The 27,211-nt window shown below is 39.4% G+C and overlaps 1 protein-coding gene across 1 annotated transcript in view; it reads left to right on the forward strand.

Moving 5' to 3' along the window:
• The window catches only part of HTR7 (5-hydroxytryptamine receptor 7), an 82,266-nt gene extending 61,656 nt beyond the window's left edge, over nucleotides 1-20,610 (forward strand). Inside the window, exons 2-3 of the mRNA XM_070945682.1 lie at nucleotides 11,083-11,832; nucleotides 20,529-20,610. Coding sequence (XP_070801783.1) covers nucleotides 11,083-11,832; nucleotides 20,529-20,580 — 802 coding nt within the window. The 3' untranslated portion in view covers nucleotides 20,581-20,610. The remainder of the gene's footprint in view (nucleotides 1-11,082; nucleotides 11,833-20,528) is intronic.
• Nucleotides 20,611-27,211: the final 6,601 nt, after the last annotated feature.

Genomic DNA, 27,211 nt, shown 5'->3' on the forward strand with positions numbered 1-27,211 from the left:
AATGCTTTTAGTCTGCTGAGCCACCAGGCCCCTTTTCCTTAGAAATACTGAAATGAGGAAGAACTTGAGGGCAGGACATTTCCCCCATGGCCAAAATTCGGCTGGTCTTCAGCTCTGAGCTCATGCCAACCTCTCTCCTTGCTTGGAGAGGATTAACCACCATCATTGGCAGATAAAGGAAGATGCTTTTGTGGCTTTGCAACTCCCTCTTGTAGCCACTACTCAGATTTTGGGGCAGAGGTGGAATCACAAACGAGCACAACAAAAACATAAATATAGATGGAGATAGGTCACTGATTAAATACTATTCTCTGCAGTTTCCTATTAGTCATTTGAGGGATCGCTGGACAGTGGTACTGGACACTGTACTAGTTAGCTTCAGTCTTTGCTAACTTTCAAAAAGTGGCAGTAGTGATAGGCACTGTGCCTATCCATCCTTTTTTTTTTGCAGATGTTTCCCCCTACCTCCAGATGTTCCTGCCAGTCTTGGTGGCAATGAAATATAGAACATTACAGACTACAGATTAAAATAAAGCATTGCTGTCCTTTGCCATTGTTTGCAAGGAAAATAATTCTGTTGAAAGACTCAGTTTATTTTACCCCATACGTGACAAAATGGCTGATTAATATGTTTTTTCTTCTGTACACTTCCAGCAGAAGAAACCCAACAGTTTACATTAAGTTGAAGAAAAATCTTACATTTTAAGTTAAAACAAATGAGTTTATGTACATATATTGAAGGCAGTAATTTGAAAACTGCTTCATAGATGTTTGTTTAGTTTTTAGAGATTGTCTGCAGCTGAAATAGACTTATTGGCGTAAAAAACACATTTTTATACAGATTACTGTACTTGAATTGTAAGTATTACATTTCATAAAACTACTGTAAGTTTATACTGATATAACTTTAATCATGTCAGCAGTTTTTTCAAATTTTATATTTGAATCCATTAACTTGCAGTGCTAAGGACTGTAGAAATTGCTATATACAAGCCTGACCTTAACTTTAGAATGTATTTAGCACCCAAGCTTTATTATTATGTTTACCTAACAGAATTTTTTAAAAAAACTGTTGGGAAGAAAGGTCTTGTTATAATTATTCATTAACATCAGGCCTTTGTCTCACTAATTCCAAAGGAGGACCAAAATTCCATTAAACCTGAGAATTTCAGGCCAATTTCACTTCTGAATACTGATTATAAGATTTTTGCTAAAATATTAGCTAATAGATTAATGCCAGTTATGCAACAAATAATTCACAATGATCAATCAGGGTTTATAAAAGGGAGACAAATGAGATATAATGTTAGACAAATTGTAAACTTACTGGAATATTTGGAAAAAAATAATCAAGTCCCTGCAGCGTTTATATTTTTGGATGCAGAGAAGGCATTTGATCGTTTGAACTGGCAATTTTTGTTTAAAATAATAGAGAAAATGCACTTTGGGGAATATTTTATACAATCAATTAGAGCGATATACCAGCAGCAAACAGCACAAATTATAGTTAATGAAGGTTTAACAGAGGCTTTTAAAATTGAGAAAGGAACAAGGCAGGGGTGTCCGCTGTCTCCACTATTATTTATTTTGACTTTGGAGGTACTATTGAACAAGATACATGATTCAGAAAAATTGAAGGGTATTGTAATTAGACAACAAGATTATAGATTAAGAGCATTTGCAGATGACTTGGTTATTACTTTATCTCAACCTATAGAGTCGGCTCCATATATATTGGATATAATTGACCAATACAGGAAAGTATCAGGATTTAAAGTTAATTCACATAAGACAAAGATGATAGTTAAAAATATGACTATACTTGATAGAGATAAACTAGCAAGATTAACAGATTTTGAAATAGTTAAAAAGGTTAAATATCTAGGGGTATACATAGCAGCTTCAAATACAAAATTATACAAAAACAACATCAGGTCTTGGGATAGAACTCTCTATGATACTAAATCAGCCTTCCACAACTTGGTGCTTTCCAATGACCTTGATATTGGTTGGAACCTAGGAGATCTAAAATTCAACCAACATTGGATTTGAGGAAGCAAATGATAGTTGCAGCTCTGCAAAGCAAGGGACCCCCTCTCAGGTCAGGCTGTGCTGCTTCAGTGTGTGTGTGTGTGTGTGTGTGTGTGTGTGTGTGTGTGTGTGTGTGTGTGAAGGATGAGCAAAGAGGGCCAAGAAGATGTGCCAAGAAAATATACTCTCAGCATATTCACCCAAGTTGTAAAGATCATCTAAGCTGCCTGCCTATATACATGGACATCACCAAATAGACTTACCAGGAAATGAGTGTTATGTTATTGGGAGAAGGATGTAGAAGAACTCGGTTATAACAGCAAAAATGCTGACTGTGGAATAGACCGCATATACTGTCTTGAGCACATTGTTCTGACCTAGGCTTCCTGAGAAAGCATAAATCACAATCTTAGTCCCAAAAAACCTCTTTTATTGATACGGCTGTGAATTATGGTTATTCACAGCCCGTAATGATTCACAAACAGTCTGTGCAGATTCCGACAGATGTCTGCTCAAGTTGACACAGTCATTCAGGGTAATGTTGATAAACACCCACCTTTATCTCCCTTGAAATTCTGCCAGAGACCTAATTGCCAATTAGTTTTGCAAGGCCAAACATAGCACAGAGTCAAACAGGACTTCTCAGAGCTTGAACAGACTACATGAACTAATTGCTTCCTGCAAAGGCTCACATTCAATCAACTCCAAGCCTTACTCTTGAGTCACCCTTTTTTCCCTTAATTATTCTTGCCTTCTGGCAGCTCTGCGCATGCGCACACTGGGAACAGCTCACACTGTTCTTCTGCCTTGCTGATGTCAGATTCCGGAGGCTCTGGAGTCAGCACATAACTACCAGATGGCCCTGGCCCCCTCTCTGCCTCTGATGCAGAGCCCTCGTCTGAGCCTTCCGCAGGCTCCAGGACTGGCCCATGTTCCTTCCCAACCTCCTCACTGTCCGACTCTGCTGCCAGCTCTGCAGGACGCCGGCAGACCACAACACATATATACGGGTTCTGATCCAGCCTTCACAAGCAATAAGAAACCATTTTTCTTACAACAGGGCACAAATAATCTGTATTCACGTTGGATAGACAAAACCAAAAATAATTAGTCACAAATGAAAGTCTTTTTCCCTTAGGAAACAGGGCACGAACTGTCTCTGTTCACATGAGAACTCATGATAAAAAAAGTCCTTCAATGATTTGCCTCAGCCAGTTCACACTGGCTGAGGCAAATGCGCTACCTATTGTTTCCCAGCAGGGAGGCTCAGTTGGCACCTCAAATACAGAGCAATTAGTCCCGACAAACCTTGTTCTGGCAAAGAAATCTGACTTGATTGATGTACACTGGAAAGGGAACGATTGTCCGTGATAACAGGCCACTCCCAAACCCCTACTATTTATTTCTGAGCCAGGGAGGGGCTGGCTAGCGTCTACGACTTCTTTTCCCAGAGAACTGGCTTATTGCTTTCCGTTCCTCTCCTCTCCTCTCCACTCATATGCGTATCTGGGATGGGCCGCATCTGTTCCTTCCCCTCACTCAGCTCAGGCCCTGAAAACAGCCACCTCTCCATCTGGGGGCGGACAGAAGGCCCCGGCTCTGCATCTGCCTCTGATTTCGCTTCCTCATCAGAGCCTTCCAAAGGCTCCGAAGCTGACCAAGGCTTCCCCTCCTCCTCGTCCGACTCTGCTGCTAGCTCTGCTGGCAGCCAACGGGCCACAACAATATGTACCATCTTCAAGGCAAACATAGGGCATCACTTTGAAGCTCTGAACTTCATTGATAGAAACCAGAGGAACTGTAGAATGAAATCAAGTAAGTTGTTAAGGATGAATGTGAAAAGAGAGACCAAGGAACAGAAGAAAGCAAATTGGATGTCAGAACAAATAATGGAAGACAAAAGGATAAGAAAAACATCAAGAAAAACAAAGATCTCTCAAAGAAGCAACAACAAAAAATCAGACAGCTGTTACAAGAGACAAGTAGCAATATTACAATAATATCTACAGAGACATCAGAGAAGACAACAGAGGGACTGGCTCATGCTTTGTACCTGTTGGCATTTATTATTTTTCATCTCTTCAGTGAGAGTGAGAAAACATGATTACAAAGGAAAGTCTTGGATGGGAGTTCTTCTAAAGCAATCAAAAAAGGGTCCGAGGGAATTGTGAGAATTGTAGCAATTAGAGGATATCGTCGTCATTGTGCAAGATTGAGGCAACAGCGCTAGAGGTAGAATAAAAAAATTGTTGGGACTTTAAGGTGGTTGGATGGTTTTTGGCAGCAAGAAAAAACTCAGCTACTTCTGTAGAAACCTTATTAATATGTGTAACTGTTTAATTATTGGAATGATCTTTTGAATAGTAATATTTCCACAAAAGACTGGCTTTACTTCCGATGCAATAAAAAAAAAAAAGATGAGGATGCCCTTGAGTTGACTTTGACTTCTGGTAACTGCTTCCATATAATTTTCTTGATATTAATTGTATTCTTAGACCATTTATAAAAGTTACTTGTTCCTAAGGAGCATAATAAATGGCATTTGGATCCTACCAATGATTTCCTAATGAACTACTTATCAATTTAGAAACCAAACACAGAGTTCTGTTTTTTTTCCCCTCTTATCCTTTGATACTGGCAAAATCCTAGGCCAGTGTTGGCGAACCTTTTCGGCACTGAGTGCCGAAATGGGAGCGCACGTGCACGCCCGCATGCCGGAAATGGGAACAGCAGATGATCTTTTGTTTTCGGTGCATGCATCTCTCTGGGCATGTGAGCCATTGCTGGTTGCTCTTCTGGGTTATGGTGCACCAGCCAGCTGGTCTTCATATGTGTGGGAGCGCCAGAAACTGAAAGAGCAGCTGCCCGGAGCAAATGCGCATGCCGGGAAAATGATATTCTGGTTTCTGGCGCACACATATGCACTGGCCAGCTTGTCTTTACCCGTGTATGCGCGCCAGAAACCCAAAACACAGGTGACTGGTGCGCATGCATGTGCCGGGAAGAGCAGCCGGCCAGTGTGCATGCGCATGCCAGGAAGATGATGTTCCAGTGCATGCATTCGCACTGGCTAGCTGGTCTTCATGTGCATGTGCATGCCAGAAACCGGAAAGTCAGGTGGCCGGAGCGCATGCACGTGCTGGAAACTGGAAGATCATCTTCCCAGTGCGCACATGTTCACCGGGCGGTTGCTCTTTCGGTTTCTGGCGCTCCCGCATGTGTGAAGACCAGCTGACCAGTGCACCGTAACCCGGAAGAGCAACCAGCGATGGCTCGCGTGCCCGGAGAGATGTCTGTGTGCCACACGTGCCATAGGCTCGCCATCACGGTCCTAGGCTATTCCTCCTGATTTACAGATACAGATTAACAGAGTAGGAAGGGACCTTGTAGATCATCTAGTCTAACCCACCGCCCAAGCAAACCCTACACCATTTTTGACAGATGGCAGATTTAATATCAGAACTAATACTGGTGTTTTTCTTTTGGTAGGAGAACGACGATTTAAAGTATTTGTAGTGCATTATATCTAACATAAAAAACCACATGTTAAGAGAGAGAAGCAAGTATTATGCTTATTATGTTTAATATTATTATTTCAATATTATAGAATTAATGTTAATGTAATGAATATTGTTGTAAATCTTGATTATGTTTTTACAAAGATATTTGTACCGGGACAACACACTGTTTAATTGAAGGTGGAATTATTATATCAAAAAATAAAATTAAAAAATTAAAAAAAACCCCACATGACTACCGCCTGTCCTTTTTTTTTTTTGACATGTGAACTAACCAAGCCATGAAAAAATGCGGCTTGAAAATGCCAAAAAACCCATTATATTCATTTAAACAAAATGAAAATGTTTAACTGCATTTCAGATTGATATTTTAAATATCAAAGGTGAATATTTTCAAAGATTAATCTATTTAGTTAAGCCAGTTTACATAAGCCAGTTTGACAGTTGCAATAAACAGAATTGTGAGATATAAAATGATGCACAGAGCTGAAAGGAATGGCATCAAAAATGTTTTGGGTGAAATCTGAATTTCCTATGAAATCTGGACGCTGGTCATCTAGCATCTGGAGGACCTCAGCTCTCCTATTCTCATTTGAAAGCAATGGATGAAACATTTTGAAGAAAAAGCTGAGAGATTCACAAATCAATACAAACAAAGGAGTTATTTCCTGAAGTGTATTGAGACTAACAAAACTAACAGTGATAATTCTAACTCATCATCATTGGCAACCTTCAGTTTCAAAAGACTATGGTATCGTGCTCTGGAAAGAGGACAGCATCTGGTGTGACTAAAAAGGCCAATTTGAGAGTGGCAATCCTTCCACACTGAGGGCAGATACATTCCGTTCCCTGCCCAACCCCCAGATTTTGCTGGTTCCGGGACTGCCTCTTTGCCTCAGCCTGCCATACAAGTGTCTCTTCGAATTGGAGAAGGCCATGCTGCATGTTTAGCCTCCAAGCCGAACGATCAGAGGTCAAAGTTTCCCAGTCATTAATGTCCATTCCCAAGGCCTTTAGATCCCTCTTGCAGATATCCTTATATCACAACTGTGGTCTCCCTCTAAGGTACTTTCCTTGCACTAGTTCTCCATACAGGAGATCTTTCGGAATCCAACCATCAGCCATTCTCATGACATGCCCAAGCCAGCGTAAACGTTGCTGTTTCAATTCTAACTACTGAGTCAGAATTAAGTGGCTGTTGACTTTGCATTCTCAAGAACTCCAATCAGAAATAAATAATGTGCACATAACAGCAAGTTTCTCATGCTTCTTGCACATTGCTATTTTCAAGTGTTAGGTAATATTTCCTGTTTTAAGTTTGTATTTCAATGTAGCTGAGTACCATAGTACATGGCATTCAATATCGAAAGAGCATTAATAGTATGCTGATCAGATAATTATTTTGATTATTAAGAATAAAATAAATGAGCTCTTCTCCCTTACTTTGGTTTTGGGAAAATGCTCTAATCAGAACTTAAGTTTATTTTGGAGAGGAAGGAAAGAATTCAGAAACAGGTTAAATCTATGACTGATCAAGACAAATAAATCAAGTTTAATTTCTAAGGTTCAGGAAGAAAGTTGGGTGTGGGTTGAATCTAGATTAGTATTATTTATTTATTTATTTATTTAATTAATTAATTAATTAATTAATTAATTAATTAATTAATTTTTATACCGCCCTTCTCCCGAAGGACTCAGGGCGGTGAACAGATAAAATAACATACATATAAAATGTGAATATAAGATGATTAAGCCAGTTTGGTTCATCGGTTAAGAATCTTCAGCATGAAGATTTAGAACAATTAGAAGAGATTTATGCCAGCCCGGCTTGGTGAAACAGAAAGGTCTTAAGTGCACGACGGAAAGTACGAAGGCTCTTTCTCTGGAAACCACCAGTCAACATTGCTTTAGTGACGGCACCCTGAGGAGGCCCACCCTGTGGGAGTGTGTTGGTTGGTGGGAGGTTATTGATTGCAGAAGGTGGTCTCGCAGGTACCCAGGTCCTAAGCCATTAGTTTTAGGATGAGGCATTAGGCTTAATTACTAAAATCTTTGGTTCAAATCTCTGCTGAATTGGGATCTTCTTTGCACCAGAATTGGATGAACCATGGTGGCATAGTGGTTACAATGCAATATTGCAGACTAAGTCTGCCGACTGCCAGCAATTCAATCCTGACCAGCTCAACATTGATTCAGCCTTCCATCCATCTGTGGTCAGTAAAATGAGGGCACAGATTGTTGGGGGCAATATGCTGACTCTGTATACTTCTCAGAGGGGGTTGTAAAGCACTATGAAGCAGTATATAAGTCTAAGTGTGATATAAATCTAAGTGTTATCATATTGAGATAGATAGCAAAATAGAAAACAGTTAAAAGAAACCTGTTGGTAGCAAGAAGGAATGACCAGAATTCATGATTGGCAATGAAGTCACAGAGCACTGAGTGCTGCTATCTGATGGTAACCTATTGTAATCAGAAGAAGGAATGACCTTGAGGGACAGGAGAAAGACCAAGACAACAACTAGATAAAGGAAATCTGTGTCTGAGGCAGAAAGGTAATATCAGAAAATATCTCAGACAAAACCTTTTCTAGTTCTCACAAAGATAAATGGAAAGACAAGGAAAGTCAGATTCAGACTTGCAAGAATCTGTTACTGTTACCTTATAATAAACATAGTATTATTTCATAGTATTATGCAGTTGTAAATGTGGTCAACAGTATTAAGTATCTGGGGGTGCAGATAACTAACAATCTAAACTGGTCTCTCCTCATGTGATCCTTAGTGAAGCGTGCAAACCAGCATCTGTATTTCCTGCATCGGAGAGCACATCTTTCTCCTTCTGTCCTGGCCACTTTTTACAGAGGCATGATTGAGAGTATTTTTTTTAACAAACTGCATATCACTGTTTGGTTTGGTGGCTGCAGTGCCTCAGAGAGAAAGTCCATTCAGAGAGTGGTAGGGACAGCCGAGAGGATTATGGGAAACTCACTTCCTGTCATTCAGGATGCTGCTTATAAGCGCTATGTGCTTAGCGCGCAAAGCATTGTTAGAGACCCACACACCCACTTTACGGTCTGTTTCTGTTGCTCCCTTCTGGGAGGAGGTTTCGAAGTATTTCTAGCAGGACTACCAGATTCTGTAACAGCTTTGTTCCCTAAGCCATCCATCTGGTAAACTCGCAAGATTCGTTTTTCTCGCCGCGTACATGTACACATCCAAACTAGACTGTGTTGTTTCTCTCTGTCACATAATATATGTGGGTATATGCATAATTTTGTATTTATTTATTTATTCTGTCATGGTTATGTAGTATATATTGGAGGTGGTGACCCTTTGAGAGCTGTATGCAACAAAATTTCATTTTAATGTATGCCAATGTACGTTCAAAGTGACAATAAAGTTATTGTTCTATTCTATTCTATTCTATTCTATTCTATTCTATTCTATTCTATTCTATTCTATTCTATTCTATTCTATTCTATTCTATTCTATTCTATTCTATTTTATTCTCCTCTACCCTACCCTACCCTACCCTACTCTATTCTACTCTATTCATGATTTTGATTTCCTACTCTGGAGTTGACATCCATGCACTCAACTCACTCTTGGCTCTGGCTAGAGTGATAGTAGCCCCTGTTTCTACTTCCTGTTGGACATCATTGTTTGCCTGACATCAGAATAGATGCTAATTTCAGTCCAGGATGGGATCATTTCACAATGGGTTGAGGACTTAAAGGTATCCTTTGATCAGCCTTGTGTATGTTCCAGAGTTATGAACTGTTAAGCAATCTATGTACTGAAAACACTGTAGAAATGCTTCATTATGGAATGTTATTATTAGTGTTATGATCATTGCAAAAGACTAATAACTTATACCATGTTTGTCAAAGGATGGCACATAAATGTATTGTATTGTGATTGGGAAATAGCCATTACAGTTTTTCTCCCTACAAACAACTCGGTGTAAGCAGTTCATAGCTATTTTAAGGAAATAGAGTCAATGCCAGGATTCCCCAGTAATAGGACAGAATGCCATTTTATGACTGTCAATCTCTGTTTCATCCACCACAGCTTTGACAATGACTGGGAGTATCCAGGATCTCAGTAGCAATTTTCCAATTTATTAGGGAAGAAGAAAAAGAAGCTTGGACTTGTTGCTTGCAGAACCAGTTTTCTACTAATGAAATACTTCCCATTGCTATGAAGGAAGCCAAAAGTCATTCATAAGTTGAAAACAGATAACACAATCAGATGCAGACTGGGGAGAAAATTGGGTTTGTTAAGAGCATGTTCTTGTCACCTTCATAAAATGCTTTCCATCATGGACACGAAAAAAGCACCAACCTCCATTTACCAGAAAGCAAATTGGGAGGGGGAGAGATTGCTGTTCTCCCTACAGCTCCTTTGAATGCTCACTACAATCTTATCTTTTTTCTTTTCTTTCTTTTATTTTTCCTTTTCCTTCATGGTAGGAGGGGGAAGAGGTAGGCCCAGCACTGTGAAGCGATATATAAGTCTAAGTGCTATTATTATTTTCAAACAAGGTACAGAGCTGCAGCCACTCCCCATTTTTAATTTCTAGAGATGCATTATATTATGAGCCGTGGTAGCACAGTGGTTAAAAGGCAGTTTTGCAGGCTAATTCTGCTGACTGCCAGCAGTTTGATTCTCACCAGCTCAGGGTTGACTTAGCCTTCTATCCTTCCAAAGTCGGTAAATTAGGACCCAGATTGTTGGGGGCAATATGCTGACTCTGTAAACCGCTTAGAGAGGCTGTAAAGCACTATAAGTGGTATATAAGTCAAAGTGCTATTGCTATTGCTATTTTTAAACAAGGCACAGAACTGCAGCCACTCCCCTTTTTTAATTTCTAGAGATGTGTATGTGGCCGATGTGGGCATTCCTGTAAATAAAAAAATTACCAGCTTTGACCTTTTAAAAAACAGTCCTGCAAAGTAGGTTGTAATTTCTTACTCCAGAAATATTGATAGAGCTTTGAATCCATGCTGACCATAGCATGATAGAGCACTCTCTGTGGAGCATTCGGTTCAGCAGTGAAATCCATCCGGATCTATCCGGCTCGCGCGAACCTGTAGTGATGGTGGCGGGAGGCTCCACCCACCTGCCAGGATGTCATTACATCCCATTTTTTACCCTCTGCGCATGCGGAGAAGGCTCTCACTACAGTCGTGCGTGTGCGCACACGCTCACATTCCTGAACCGGCAGCGAAGGTAAGTGCATTTCACTGCTGACTCGGTTCCTTCTACATTTGTAATTGGGGAACATCAGGCTGAAGGATAGAATTCCGATTAGGCAGTTTGTACTCTGTAGTCTGATAATTTAGAAACTGTGTGTGTTTAAAGAAGTGTGCTATTTTGGAACACGTGTGTGCATACCCGCATGTGAGAAAGATTTATCAGTTGATCAAATTATGATTTGTCCAGCTCACCATGTGGAGCATAAATGGTTCTAGACCACAAACCAACAATGAACATAGACTAATCCTTGGTGTTTGTTTTTATCTTTCTAGGTATCTTGGCATAACTAGACCCCTCACCTATCCTGTAAGACAAAATGGAAAGTGTATGGCTAAAATGATTTTTTGCGTGTGGCTGCTGTCTGCTTCCATCACTTTGCCCCCGCTGTTTGGATGGGCTCAGAATATTAATGACAACAAAGTCTGTTTAATCAGCCAAGATTTTGGCTACACAATTTATTCTACTGCTGTTGCATTTTACATCCCCATGTCAGTGATGCTGTTCATGTACTATCAGATCTACAAAGCTGCCAAGAAAAGTGCAGCCAAACACAAATTTGCTGGTTTCCCAAGACCCAACGAACACGAAGGGATGGTTTCGGCAAACGGCATCATGAAACTGCACAAGGAATCTGAAGAGTGCACCAATTTTTCACGTCTGCTTAAGCATGAACGGAAGAACATTTCTATCTTCAAAAGGGAGCAAAAAGCAGCCACTACCCTTGGAATAATTGTAGGGGCCTTTACTGTATGCTGGCTGCCATTTTTCATCCTTTCTACTGCTAGACCCTTCATCTGTGGGACCTCTTGCAGTTGTATCCCTTTGTGGGTTGAGAGGACATTTCTCTGGTTGGGTTATGCCAACTCTTTGATTAATCCATTTATATATGCCTTCTTCAATCGGGACCTGAGGACCACCTACCGCAATCTGCTGCAATGTAGATATAGGAACATCAACCGTAAACTCTCGGCTGCAGGCATGCATGAGGCCCTGAAGCTTGCTGAAAGACCAGAGTTTGTTCTGTAAGGTCATTTCCCTTTTATTACACTTAACTTTCAGGTTCCCACATAGACTTTCTATTCCAAATAAAACCAAGTATAGATCAAACAATCTAAAAATAGATTGCTAGACATTTCTTGATTTATGGGACCACTGAGTCATGGAGACACCAAAAAGGGTCTTATGTTTGGAGAAGTTACGGGGAAAGTTGACAAAAAGTGAAGGACATCCTAAATTGTTGAAACGAGTAAGAAAGTTAAAAATCTAGGTTACTAGGCTATTGCATATCTATAAGATCCAGACTACTCTGTCTACTCGGGAATAATATCAGAAGAGACAAATTAGGGTATGAATCACGAGCACCATAGACTGTTGAATGCTCCCAGACAGTACCCCAGTTCAGACAGCCCAGGTGGCCTCAATGCAGAGAGCCATGGAGATGGCCTGGAGAGAAATAGAAATCACTACAAAAATAAAAAGGATAGAAGCATTGCTTGAGTCCTGGGAGAGGAAACAGTGTTAGAAAAAGAGTGAGGATGGCCCCTCCTTGGCTCACTAGGATATCAGAATGAGGGGAGGAAAAAAAACCAGATTTGCAAGATTAAAGCTTCATTCTAGCCTTAATATGGAGTTAATATCCTGTTTATAGTACTGTGGCTAGCCCTGAGGGGATACCGTTGTGGAACACAAATGCATTAGCAAATAGATATTTAGATTCCAAAATTATTGATACGGCTTTTATTTTATAAAGCTGATTGAAAGAGATTGCATGGATAGAGGTAGACCTGTTCACCTTTGAACACTTGTAGCACCAAAAAAAAAAGGTGTAATGGCTGAATTCTTGAATCAGATATTGTTGGACAGGAGCTCTTCTAGGTGCCCTCTTCTGTCAGTAGAACTAACAATGAAAGCAGTGGGATAATGACAGGAGCAACATTAGTGAAAAATAGAATCAGACGGAATATGGTCTAGAACCTATTCTAAGGTCCAAGCTGTTGCACAGATTGTAGTGAATGTGTCATTTTTTTCCCCTAGGCACTATGTTGTCTACACTAAGTTGTACAACAATGTTCAAAAGCCGATTGGATTCTGGATACCCAGACCAAGATATAAACTACTTAGCAGTCTATTGTAAACAATTCGTACAACACTTGGTAGATCAAATTGCTTGAACTCAGGCAAAATTGGAGTCTAAAGTTTATATGAGACAGTAGAAGCTTCACTCTTGCTCTTCCTGGCTTGTAAAAGTGGCTACAAGACTGGCTGAGTAGGAACAGATATTAGTAAATTCTTCTGGGTAAGATCATGTGATTTCCTTCATATTCAAAGAGATAGTGCCAAGATTTCATTACAAGGAAAGAACTCTCAAATAAATCCCCTCTGATTTTTCATAATTTCTGTCCAGTTTCCAATATTCCACTTTTGGCAGCTCTGGCATATTTTAAGCCCTGGAAATCCTTGTTCTCTTGTGTTCTCATGTATGATGACTATTTTGATAACTTGCATGAGATTCTTTTATATCCCTTTAGAGGGATAATGTTTCCAATGATGCTGGGAAATTGTTGACCTGTGGTGTTCTTAGGGTTTCAACTTCTCCCTCATTCTGTTTATCGTAAATATCATGTGTCTTATGAATGTTACCGGCAGATTGCTGATTGGGAGTAATCATAATGAATAGGGCTGCATCACTTTTGGGATTTGAAGGAGAAAAGATGCTTTAGAGCAGGGGTGTCAAACTCAAGGCCCGCGGACCAGATCCAGCCTGTGGGGCGCTTAGATTGGGCCCTTGGGGCCACCCTAGAAACAGCGAAGGACTGGCATGTGGTGCCTCTGCCAGAAAAAATGGAGCTCAGGCGGGCCATGTACGGCCCTCCCAAGCTCCTTTTTCGCTGGCAGAGGGCTAGCAAAAACTACTACCGTGTTTCCCCAAAAATAAGACCCTGTCTTATATTTTTTTGAACCCTGAAATAAGCGCTTGGCCTTATTGCCATGCGCTCAAAAGCCCGATTAGGTTTATTATCAGAGGATGTCTTATTTTGGGGAAAACAGAATATCAAAAGTGGATCCTCCCAGCCCCGACCAGGCCACCACAGGTGACCCTACTTTGAGTAATATCAAGCTGGTCATGCCCAAATGGCCACCCCCCCACTCCACCCTCCAAGGTCAAACACAACCCTGATGCGGCCCTCAATGAAATCATGTTTGACACCCCTGCTTTAGAGAGTATTGGGCACTCACATAGCTACTCCTAAAATCAATTGTGGTTTGTCAGAGGATCGTGGATTTGCCATGCATAGCTGCTGCAACATCCAGGAAAGGACCAAAGAGTTGCCAATGACTGGTATGGGTGCCCTTGCAAATGTTCTAGAGAACTTTTTCCCTTCAGATCCAGAGCATTGCAGGGTCTTCATGTAAAGCATAAGACCTTTTAATTAAAATAGCTTCATTGACTTGTGCTTTTTCCAGACACAATGCAAAGTATGGATTGCGCTATATAAAACCCTTTCGACTTGGAAGATGTGAGAGTTTAAGGGAAGGGCCCTCTCTTAATTCTGCCACCACTAGAGAAGGTCTTGTATGAATGGAGAATCGGCCTTCATGCTGGCAACTTTCAGTCCTTGTTGTCTTGTACTCTCTTTCTGCTGACATGCCAAAAACCTTTCATTTATTCAATATATAGGCTGGTCGGCTGCTGAGTTGGATTGATGCTATCTGTTTAATATTATCTTTTAATCAGCTTCCTGTTTTGAAAAGCCTTTCAAAAAACATTTGTGAGAAAGCTTGAGTAAAAATAAATAAACAATAACCGAGTTACGCAATGTAAAACATTGTTTCACTGTATGTCATGGTTAATTAATTTTTTTACTGGTTTCCTACATTAAACAGCCAGACGATAGATAGTGAATGATCTGTTAAAATAAGAGGGTTTTTTTCCCCCTTTAATTGATTTTCTAGGACTATTTTAACCTGCAGAAGTCAAGCCTGACATATATTCAGAAAACAGAAGCACTTCCAGACAAAAACAATGTTTTGCAAATTCCAACTTACAATAAAGCCCCTCCATTGTTTACTTGGGACTGTTCTCAAAGATTTGGGCTAGAATTAACAGCTTTTTAGGAATTCCCTGGGCTGCAGACATAACTTCTGATTTAGTAGGAACCATGCCTGCTTCTCAGGTAGTAAATCAAGATGGCATTCACACATCACACAAAGCCATAATTATTGAACATAACTTCACTTATAAAGTTTACAATCCACAGAGGTTAGGTTCAAGTATTACACTGGAGCCCAAAGCACATTATGCCTTAGCACCAACCAATATATAAACAAAAAGAAGAGTAAAACACACAAGAGTAATGAGTCATGGTACTTTTTAATTTGGAATCACTGAAGGGATGGCGAAGTGATAAGATTAGCTTTGTGATTTGAGATTCCAAAAAAGTCTTTTAACAAATGCAAAAACTATACTGCTACTTCTTTTTATTTCTGCTCCTCATTTTGTGTAGGATCAGAATTGATATATCCTCTGGCCCTGGGAGTTTTGTTTAGCAATTAATGGTAATTAAAAGGGCTTGACTGTGCCTGGCCAATAATTAAGGAATAAATAATTTCCACTATTGGTGCGGAAAAACAGTTTTTGAGACCTAGTCTGAAATTTGTTTGATATCTTCTTGGCTGATCTTTCTTGGATAATTTTGTGATGAAATTGATCATTGAGCTTCTTTTACACAATTATTTTTTTCTTAAGGAATGCTCTTCTTTCTTCCTTCCTCATTGAGGCAGGAAAAAAAGTCAAGCAAAAGTAATATAAAAGGGGAAAAAGTAGACAATATCGGCATTAAGTGGAGGAACTGACAAGGACACCTTTACTGAAGACGTTTTACCTCAGAATAATGAGCCATCTCACCCCAATCTACTCCAATACCAAACCAGCAGTAAAAGGTGCAAAATCCTAAGAACTCAATTTCTTGGCTACCATTTGAAAACATTAAAAAAAAAAAATCTTTCTTCCTGCTTCAGCCATGGCTGAATCTTGCATTCCCAGAAAGAAATCCAGTGTTTGTTTTCTCCTTGGACAACCTGCCTCATCCTAAAATCTCAGTGTGATGAAACATTTCCAAGAGAGAATTAATGGCATTTACTATATGTTCAGGATTTACTCAATAAAATGCTTTATTGGGCTTGCACCGCCACAAACTGAAGACTGTTTCTTCTTTTGGTTTTGTGGACCGGTGGGATTTTAATGGGGAGAAGCAATCCAGCTGAACAACTGGCAGAGTAGAAAGATTGGTCTTCTTTGTCCTCTGAAATATCAAATCACTTAGATCAGGGGTGTCAAACTCAATTTCATTGAGGGCTGTATCAGGGTTGTGTTTGATCTCAGGGGCCGAGTGGGTTGGGGGCATGGCCAGGGTGGGTGTGGCCAGTTTGATGTCACTCGTCGAGGCTCCGTTTTCAACCATGATGGCCTCCTGCAGCCCTCAGCCAGCGAAAACGGAGCATGATGCCTCCCCAGGCCTCCGTTTTCACTGGTGGAGGGCTGCAGGAGGCCATCGCAGCCAAAAATGGAGCCCAGGCAGGTCACGTATTGCCCTACCCCTCCAAGCTCCATTTTTGCTTGCAAAGGGCTGTAAAAGGCCTTTGCTGCTGAAAACTGAGCCCGGGTGAGCCTTGCGCGGCCTTCCTGAGCTCCATTTTCACTGGCAGAGGTACCGTGAGCCGGTCCTTTGCTGTTTCCAGGGCAGCCCTGCAGGCCAGATCTAAGCACCCTGCGGGCCGAATCCAGCCCCCGGGCCTTGAATTTGACATCCCTGGGTTAGACAAAGTCATGACTGGCTAAAGTTCATGACTGGCTCCAGTTCAATGCTAAACACATTTGGGAATCTGCAGATGGTGAAGATGATGTGGAAAAATGTAGGTTGAAAAGGCATTGGGGAAGATGTGCAGGATGAGTTTATAAATCTGTATTTTATTTGTTTGGAGGACCTCCTAATAACATCTGAACTAGCTGAAAAACATCAAACTTTTGAAGAGCCGGTGTTTGCTGATCTTCGCCATGATGTAAAAAAGATGTGGAGACTCTAGAAAGAGTGCAGAGAAGAGCAACAAAGATGATTAGGGGACTGGAGGCTAAAACATGAAGAACGGTTGCAGGAACTGGGTATGTCTAGTTTAATGAAAAGAAGGACTAGGGGAGACATGATAGCAGTGTTCCAATATCTCAGGAGTTGCCACAAAGAAGAGTGAGTCAAACTATTCTCCAAAGCACCTGAGGGCAAGACAAGAAGCAACGGATGGAAACTAATCAAGGAGAGAAGCAACTTAGAACTAAGGAGAAATTTCCTGACAGTTAGAACAATTAACCAGTGGAACAACTTGCCTCAGAAGTTGTGAATGCTCCAATACTTTTTAAGAAGAGATTGGAAAACCATTTGAAGTCGTGTAGGGTTTCCTGCCTAAGCAGGGGGTTGGACTAGAAGACTTCCAAGGTCCCTTCCAACTGTTATTCTGTTTTCTGTTTTCGTATTTATTTAAAGTATCATTAAAATACCTAAAAGGTCAGTTTTATTAGTGTTCTAGTGAATGAAACTTTTTTTTTTGTTAAGAGATAATGGAATGGTTTTCCCTCTTCATTTATCAGTGTTGTTCTTTATATTGACCACAAATATACATCATGCTCAACCATGCTTCCTATTGTGGGAGCTTTCTAGTTTTGTAGACTTCCAGCTTTCATAATTCTCATCAACAGCTATGCTGGTTAGAGAATTTGGGCAACTGAAATCTGCCTTTCTAAACAGCATCTTGATTGGAAAGACTGTGTTAAGTTATGTCAATGCAAAAAGAACAAGTAAGAGCAAACATCAAGCTTATGATTTCTCCTCTACTCACCCAACCATGGTTTGTATTTAAAAAAAAAACCTGATACCATGGTTTAAGGAAACCATTTTAGTGTTTCATATTAATCTTAATTTGTAGAAAAATGTGTTTTTTTCCCCACCTTATGCTTAATTGTGTCCAATTCTCGGAGGCAACCTGGACAAGTCTCTGCAGTTTCTTGGCAAAGTTTTTCAAAACTGGTTTGCCACTGCCTCCTTCCAAGACTGAGAGAAAGTGACCGGCCCAAGGTCATCTAGCTGGCTTTGTGCCTAAGATGGGACAAGAATGCATAGTCTCCTGGTTTCTAACCTGATCCCTTAACCACTGCAACGAACAGGCCAGTGGTGGGTTTCAAAATCTTTTACTACGGGTTCTGTGGGCGTGGCTTGGTGGGCGTGGCATGGCTTGGGCGTGGCAGGGGAAGGATACTGTAAAATCTCCATTCCCTCCCCACTCCAGGGGAAGGATATTGCAAAATCCCCATTTCCTCCCGATCAGCTGGGACTTGGGAGGCAGAGAATAGATGGGGGTGGGGGCCAGTCAGAATGTTTACTACTGGTTCTCCGAATTACTCAAAATTTCTGCTACCGGTTCTCCAGAACTGGTCAGAACCTGCTGAAACCCATCTCTGGAACAGGCTCTCTATGCTCTTGTTAAGCCAAGGAAAATGTATGTTTTTATTATTCCAATTTCTATTACCTTTTGAATAGGTATTTGTATTTGTGATACCTTTCATAATAGAAAGATGATTATAACAGTGGACAGAGGGAAGCAACTTGTCTTGCATTCTAAACATTTCAAGCTAAAAACATGGTTCTGATCATTTACAGAAATGCTTTGATTTTGAAGTTTTACGATCAAAATATTGGGTATTTTGATTTTTTTTTTTTAAATTTGATTTATATGCTGCCCTTCTCCAGAGACTCAGGGCAGCTTACAATGCGTTATGCAATAGCCTTCATACTTTTGTATATTTATACAAAGTCAGCTTATTGCCCCCACAAACTGAGTCCTCAATTTACCTACCTTAGAAAGAATGGAAGGCTGAGTCAACCTTGAGCCTGGTGAGATTCGAGCTTACAGTAATTGCAGACAGCTGATGTTAATCACAATGCTATCAGTCTGCTGAGCCACCAGGCCCTTTAATGTAATATTTCAAACACAACACTATCATGAAAGCTGAATTGCCCGTATTGCTTTTTTTTTAAACTCTCCCCTTCTGTAAGTAAGGGGATATTATGTATGCCTCAAAATATAGCATTCAGATGTGTCCCGGGAGGGGAGAAATGTATAAAAATATAAGTCAAGGGTAACAATCACAACTATATAAAGTGTCACTTTTTTTATATGTGTGTCAACACAGAAATGGGCAAAGGGATGGGGCTTTGCTTGCATGACTGTAATCTTGATTTTATTGAGCCCTCCTGCAAAGACCAATGAGGTCAACATTTCCTAAGTGTAGGTGCAAAACTTTTCATGGAAAAACTTTTCTTTTTGACTAAAATACCAGATTAACCTCCTGTACTATATTTTTTCCCCTTCTGGCTTTTCCCCCCAACTATTCTTCTCCAGTTTGAAATACGTCTTTTTTAAATTTTATGTCTTTTTTAAAAAAATCAAATGTGTTGATGAACTTCTCTTGGTGATTGCAGGATTCTTGCAATTTCCTTAATTAGGAAGTGTCTAAGAATATCCTGGGATGCAGTGGCTCAGTGGCTAAGATGCTGAGCTTGTCGATCAGAAGGTCAGCAGTTCAGCGGTTCAAATCCCTAGCGCCGCATAACGGAGTGAGCTCCCATTACTTGTCCCAGCTTCTGCCAACCTAGCAGTTCGAAAGCACGTAAAAAATGCAAGTAGAAAAATAGGGACCACTTCGGTGGGAAGGTAACAGTGATCTGTGCGCCTTTGGCATTGAGTCATGCCGGCTACATGACCATGGAGACGTCTTCGGACAGCACTGGCTCCTCGCCTTAGAAACTGAGATGAGCGCTGCCTCCTAGAGCTGGAAACGACTGTGCGGGGGAACCTTTACCTTTACCTTAAGAATATCCTGTCTTTTATCCTGATCATGGATTAGCATCCTGTCTAGCTTTTCAGTTCCATCAGCTTTTTTTTCATTTGGAGTAAAGGAGGTAGCTGAAGTGTATCTTTCCCCAAAGTACAGCATGGAAACCTACCTAGTGGCTGATTATATTATGGCACATCTAACAGGCCATCTAGGAACACGGAAAAAGAAATGGCCATTATAAAAGAGACATCTCAACCTAGGGCAGGAAATAAGTGTGAAAAGGAGTCCCAGAGTAACTCTGCCTTAATTAAGCTAGGCATTTATCTTAAATTTATCTGGGGAACTGCTTTAGCAGACTTTCAAAATTCTATTACACTGCCTTGCTAACAATAAAGATCTTTACAGTAATCCAATTATTCTTTCCTAAGTTTGCCAGTCTCATGGGCCTTGGGAGTAAAACACAGTTGCCCTCTGAATGGGGAAATGATATCATGATCCACTTCTAGCTTCATCCAGAAGAAGTCAAGAGAACATCAACATCTTGACCCTTGCATCACGATGTCATGCAGATGATGTAGTTATGCAATTATTTGTGATCACATCATTTGAATCATTATCTTATTTCTTTTCCTCTGGCCCCCTCTGTAGACATCCATGTCACCAAGCACACCTGACCTCATCTGGCATGGGGGTCTTTGTTGGGCATCGTGCAAGGTTCAACTACCCCGAATTGAAAATATGTAAGGGGAAATCTGCTATTTTAGGAGATAGTCGAACAGTTAAAACTTACATAGAGTCTGAATGTTTGTGGTTTGTTTTTTTTTAATGAAACAGGAGGAACTCTGATTACTCAAGAAGGAAGAGACGACTTATGATTGAATGCTGATGGGGACGGTCATATATGGACAAGGGGCTGTGAATCAATGGAAATTGCTGCAAATCCAGGCATTGAAGAAAACCTGTAGGGTGAATAAAATGCTCCTAATCGACTTTGCGAGGGAATGTTGTAAAGGAAGTTTATGAACTTTGGTTTAACAGTATTAAAATGTAATCCTGCCAATCCAGTGACATTTTTCTTTTCTTTTTCTTTTCCCTATTTTGTTTCTCTTAGCGGAACAAATGCTAGCTGTGCATAAATAAGCCCCTTTTTTATTTGTTTCATAAAGCAAATAACATTAGCAATAAGTAGTTTGGCTCATAGGAAGAGTAGCAGACGATCAGCTCTTCGACTTCCTCTGAGGAACGTCCAACTTTGTTCCATCAGTCTTTTGACTTTAACAACGGTCCTTGTGTAACTTGTCCTCAGATCCAGCAGCGTCCACTGGGAAGGCGGGGCAAAGGGTCAGTTTTGACAAAAGGCATTGTCCCATTGTGATGCTTTTCTACGTGTGTCAAAACAACATCAAATGAAAACACCAAAGGAGCTCATAGAAATCACCAGTAGGATAATTTTACAATATTTCAGTAAACAATAGCAAAGTAACTTCTAACACTATCAAGATTTCCTTTATGGGAAGAGATGATTGAATTATATGCCAAGCAAATGGAATAAATTGTCATCAGTATAACCTATCCATATTTGTTTCTTTCAAGGAAGCCAGATGGGCAAAGAATAATACAGTTTTAGTTCAGTTTCATAGTTTTGGTCCACCCACCCACCTCCCTCTTCTATTGTTGACTTTTTTTCTAAATTTCTTTCTTTGGTTGAGAGGCTGAATGAGAATTGTAATCACACGTTAGTTTTATATTGCATCAATTTTCAAGGAACAGTTTCCAAATGTGAAGTGGGAAATAAACATTTAGCCGTTTTGATAAGTACCAAAAGGGGCCAAGTGTTTTAGAAAATTGTAAGGCTATGGTTAATTCGCAAAAGAAGATACTTTCAGCATGTTAATACGTGTGTTTTAATGCAGTTAGTTATTCCAGTTTTGTTAAGTGTTCCAGGGATGTTCATGGGAAGGGAGTCAAAAAATCAAGATGAAAGCAATATTCCTAAGCCCCTCCCTTTTAAGATGGCTTGTAAACTAAAAACAAACAAACAAAAGGCAGGGCTTCAAGAAGTTGCAAGCCCCATTTTGGCTTCTTTGATCCCCCACAGATACTTCTAAAGTTTTCTCATGGGAAAGTCGCTCAAGATTAAATGTCAACAGATAGCTAAAAAAACACCTTCAGGCAGTAGTTAGGAATATTTAAAACATGACTGTTGTTTTATAAAGAAATCAGCAAATGAAGACTACTAATTAGCATAGGCTCAATAAATGCCCTATTTATGGGTTGAAAGTACAGGATTGGAAAATAAAATCTGGAAGTGTTATCATCTGATCCTAAAATGTGCATGGTGGATTTTATCCAAGTACTTGGATCTAATGAGTCACAGGCCCAATCTGCATATTTTGATTCCATGACATAAGTGCTGTGCCTCCATTTTATTCCTCAGAGTCATCTACTCAAAGGTATGTATATTTGTGCTCCTGGTTTTACAAGCAGTCCTCGACTTACAATCACAGTTGAGCCCAGGATTTACGTTGCTAAGTGAGAAATTGGTTAAGTGTGTTTTGTCCCATTTTACGACTTTTCTTGCCACATTTATTAAATGAATCACTGCAGTTGTTAAATGAGTAACATGGTTGTTTAGTGAATCTGGCTTCCCCGTTGACTTTTCTTGTCAGGAGTCGCAAAAGATGGTTACAGGACCCCAGGACACTGCAACCATCATAAATTGCCAAGCATTTGAATGTAAATCCCGTGACCATGGGGGATGCTGCAGTGGTCATAAGTGTTAAAAAACGGTCATAAGTCACTTTTTTCAGTGCTATTGTAAACAGCACTGAAAACGTTCACTAAACGAACTGTTCACTAAATGAACTGTTGCAAGTCGAGGACTACCTGTACAAGGTTTAACCATCATTGTTTATTTAAGTCCTAGGAAAAGATGTACATGAGAGTTTGCGACAGCTTAAATCTTCAGATTACCCACCTGATCATACACTCAGGATGTTTTGTGGGAAGCTAAGAAAGTTAATCTAGTTTATATGAAATAAAACATATAAAATAGTTTATATGAAATAAAACATGGCCCTTTAAGACAAATCTGTCTTAAAGGCCAGTTAATGCAATTATTATCCAATCACGGGTCCCTCTGCACCAATTTGTCTCTCCTGTAACTTGTTACAGAATGTATTGATGTTGACCATTTTAAATAAAGTTCAGTGTTCCAACATAAAAGCTTACTGTATTTGTAAATGTCTTGAGAAATGAAAATTCATTGTTTGAAGGAGAGGCTTTAATGGATTTTTGCTGACATAACTGGAATCTTTTTTTCAAATTGGGAAAAAGAGATGCAAAAAATGGCTTTGATCTGCTTTAGTTTGTGGGAGTGGAAAAATAGAGGAGAAAATATTGGTTGAGGTGCAGTCTAAGTGTGCTTTATAGTTCTTGTGGTTTTTTGGGGGGTGCGGGTGGGAAGAAGGAACTTCTACTTATTTACAATAGTATTACATTTTGTTTATCATTTCAGAAACTATCTTAAATCAGTCCAAGTTACACCAGATCATTATAGACCATGTTTGGGAGCTAGAAAAGTAGACACGAAACAAAAAAGACATCTAAACATTAGGAAGAGGGGTAACATGTACCGTAAATGTTTAAAACTCTCTCCTGTTTCAGTTGAGTGATTGGTTATTTGGATTTCTAATGCTTCATATATTTTTAGAGAAACTTACTGTATATCACGTTTATATCCTTTATGGCTACTATTTGGTTTGGAGACAATTCTAAGAATTGTAATATTGCCATATGGTTCATCAGTTGGTCCTTTATAATAATAATAACAACAACAACAACAACAACAACAACAACAACAACAACAACAACAACAATAATAATAATAATAATAATAATAATAATAATAATAATAATAATAATAATAATAATAATATTTCTATACTGCCCCTCTCCCGAAGGACTCAGGGCGGTGTACAGCCTATTAAAACAAAAAATATACAGATATCAAAATTTAAAAATATTAAAAATATTACACAATTTCGGCCCAGATTAAAATCCCCAATTTAAAACTCCAAATTTAAAATAATTACATAGTTAGCCCTGCCTGGTGAAACAGTAGGGTCTTAAGGGCACAGCGAAACACACGGAGGTGTATTTGCGTATTTCCGGGGGCAGTTCGTTCCAAAGGGCAGGAGCTCCCACAGAGAAGGCTCTCCCCCTGGGTGTCGCCAGCCGACATTGCTTGGCCGACGGCACTCTGAGGAGTCCTTCTCTGTGTGAGCGGACTGGCTGGTGGGAGGCTATTGGTGGCAGATGCCATGGTTTCTCAACAGCCTCATTATGTCAGTCCCTCTACACATTAACTAGGAATTGTTTTTTTAAATTAAATAAAACAAAAGTACAATCCCAAAGAACAATAAAATAATAACAAATACAATATTCTACAATGAGGAAAAAATGCTAGCTACATTATAATGTTTAAATGAAAGAAATTCTGACATGCCAACAAAGAGGGGGGACAGGCTAATGAAAATGACCCATATAATATCTATTGGTGTTGATATAAAATTATTAATTAACATTATAGGTTTAATTTTCAGCCTGTCATTACATCCAAATCATTTAGAAACAGATCCAATCCCCTTTTAATTTTTGGAGCACAAAGATTACTCAAAAACTGGTGACAAGTTCCTACTCAGAACCTTCCTTAACATCAGAAGGATAAATGTCTTTCCACTTACATTAAATTTATGTTGATTAGATAGGTTTGTTATAGAAATGGCTAGTAACATACTATTGTATAAAATAAAATAAAAAATGAGGTGGTAATGTTATGTTCTGTGCCAAAGAGAGTTGTAAGTCAATGCCTTTTTTTTCTTTTTCCCTTCCTACTTCACATTTTCTCTTTTTTCCTTCCCCTAGTTTTCCATTACTTTTCCTTTGTGTCTTATATTTTGATAAAAGTTAATAAAAATTTGATTAAAAAATAAATTTATGCCAATAGAGCCACAACTTTTCATGAGCTGACACTTTCCACATTTTAGGTATATCATTCAACATCACACTGAGGTTTATAATATATTTTCCAGAATTGTATTAACATGTGTAAAGATCAGAAAGCAAAATGAAGCCATAGTTGGCCAAGAACAGATCATATGAGCATCCTTTTAAAACATCATTTGAGGAGTCCAATAAATAGCATTTTCTAATGAATTCATTTCATTATTAAATTGTAAGTATATTATCTCCAAAATCAGATAATCCAGTTCTTCATTCCAAGACCTATAACTAATGTTGGCCTTTATGTTTAATTTCTTATAAAATTAAATTGGTTTCGTTCTAGCATTGCAGATCTTTTTTTGTTATGTGTTATAAAGTTGGTGCCAACTGCTAGTAACCACACAGTTTCTTCTCCATGATTTGCCTCATTTAAGTTTCTTAAAATTGCAGTTGCTTCAAAAGCCATTAAAGTAACTGGACCATATTTAATTAGTACAGTTGAAAATACTGCCAAGAAAATGTTTAGGTAAATCATGTTCAAAACACAATCTCTTGAAGCCTTTGAAGGAACTATTAGAAATCAACTGATTTAAGGGTTTGCTTTGCTTGTCCAAAACATTCCAAGAAAATGTTTCCTCTATTTTCAAAGTAGGGTTATTGCATAGTATCAATGTTTTCATGTGATATGGGATCAAAATGCAGCCATGTACCTATTATTAACGAAATATACCTGGCAGCTTCCCAAAGTTGAAGCAAAGAGCCTGTTCGATGTACATGGACCCTAAAAATGACCCATCAGAGATGCTATACACTTATTCTCAGAGAGGCCCAGAGAGGGGAATATTCATCATTCCAAAAGAATATCAATATTAAAATAAAAGCCCAATGATACAGTTAAAATTCTGGAAAGATAAAGCTGTTTCATCGTAAGTTAAACTCAGACTGATCAAAAATATTCAAAGAGTTTAGCCAGCCAGGTAATTTTTCTTATACACTTACCGTTCTCGGTGAAATATCCAATGGGGATGAACATTGAAATTCACCCTGTAATAGGCATTAATTATGAATTAATATTCATTATAATAACATTAATCTTACCCCAGTAGCTTACAGGAAGTTTTAACTATAGGGTTATATCTATTTAAATTGCATCTATAGATTTAGACATTTTAAATCTAACATCTTGTATTACAGGTATATTTCAAGAAATCCATAAGCCGAAATAATTTATAGAGTCTGTACCAGGGATGGGTTCTATTTACCTTTACTACTGGTTCGCAACGGGATTGCTTCTGCGCATGTGCAGATTGCCTATGATGAATCCGGGGCGGTGGGCAGAGTCTCCCGCTGGTTTTACACCGGGGGCAACCCACCACTGGTCTGTACAAATTGTAAATCCTGATTTCATGAAGCAGTCTATAAATATCTAAAGACAGCAAATTAGATTTATTCCAACTAATTGTATAATCAGAGTATAAACCAAATTGCTCTACAACCAAATTGCTCTGGTAATGACATGGCATATTTGTATTGAATTGCTGTAACATTGTCAGTGTGTAAGGGCAATTTATATTCAGTATCAAGTACCACCATATCCTTAACAACCTGAGACTGCTTAGAATAAAAGTAGCCAAAGTTCAAGAACCAGACAGAAGATTAAAAGTCTTGGAGCAAAGGACTTGATAGATTTGAGAAATCTGGGGCTTCAAGTCCCAAAACAAAGAAAGTCCAGTTGCCTTTTGAAAAAGCACCTTTGGGACAACCATGACCTGGATGACTGAGAATCTCCAAAAACATGGGGCTTCAAAAATAATCCTCTTGGTCATAATCTATAGACATCCACTACAGTGGTGGGATTCAAATTTTTCTACTACCAGTTCTGTCGGTGTGGCTTGGTGGGCGTGGCAGGGGAAGGATACTGTAAAATCTTCATTCCCTCCCCATTCCAGGGGAAGGTTACTGCAAAATCCCCATTTCCTCCTGATCAGCTGGGATTCGGGAGGCAGAGAATAGATGGGGGCGGGGCCAGTCAGAGATGATATTTACCGGTTCTCCGAACTACTCAAAATTTCTGCTACCGGTTCTCCAGAACTGGTCAGAACTGCTGAAACCTACCTCTGATCCATTATCTTAATTTTAAAAACAAATGGCAATGAGCTTTCCTGATTCCATGTAAATTAACAAAGGCTTCAGCTGTTCAGCATCCAAAGGTAAGTTCATGTCAGGCCCAAGGATCCAAGAATGACATGAAGAGTTACTTCAGAATACTTTCTTTACTGCTGCTTATCTATAGACAGAAATCTTGCCAGACTAAAGGTCTTATTTGCATAACTACTGTCTATGAGATGTGCTAGGGGAGTCTGTCTTTGCCCTTTTTCTGCATATCAAAGATTCTAAACTGTGTGGTCTCTTTGCTCCTTGAGAACCAGCTGACTCTGGGATACATTCCACCACAATTAATTTTTAAATTACTTCTGAGGATTTGGTGAAAAGTATTAAATAGTCCAGTTTGT

Source organism: Pituophis catenifer, unplaced genomic scaffold (assembly GCF_029215685.1).
Source record: "Pituophis catenifer annectens isolate HBS135680 unplaced genomic scaffold, rPitCat1.0.hap2 SCAF_6, whole genome shotgun sequence".
Classification (NCBI taxonomy): Eukaryota; Metazoa; Chordata; class Lepidosauria; order Squamata; family Colubridae; genus Pituophis; species Pituophis catenifer.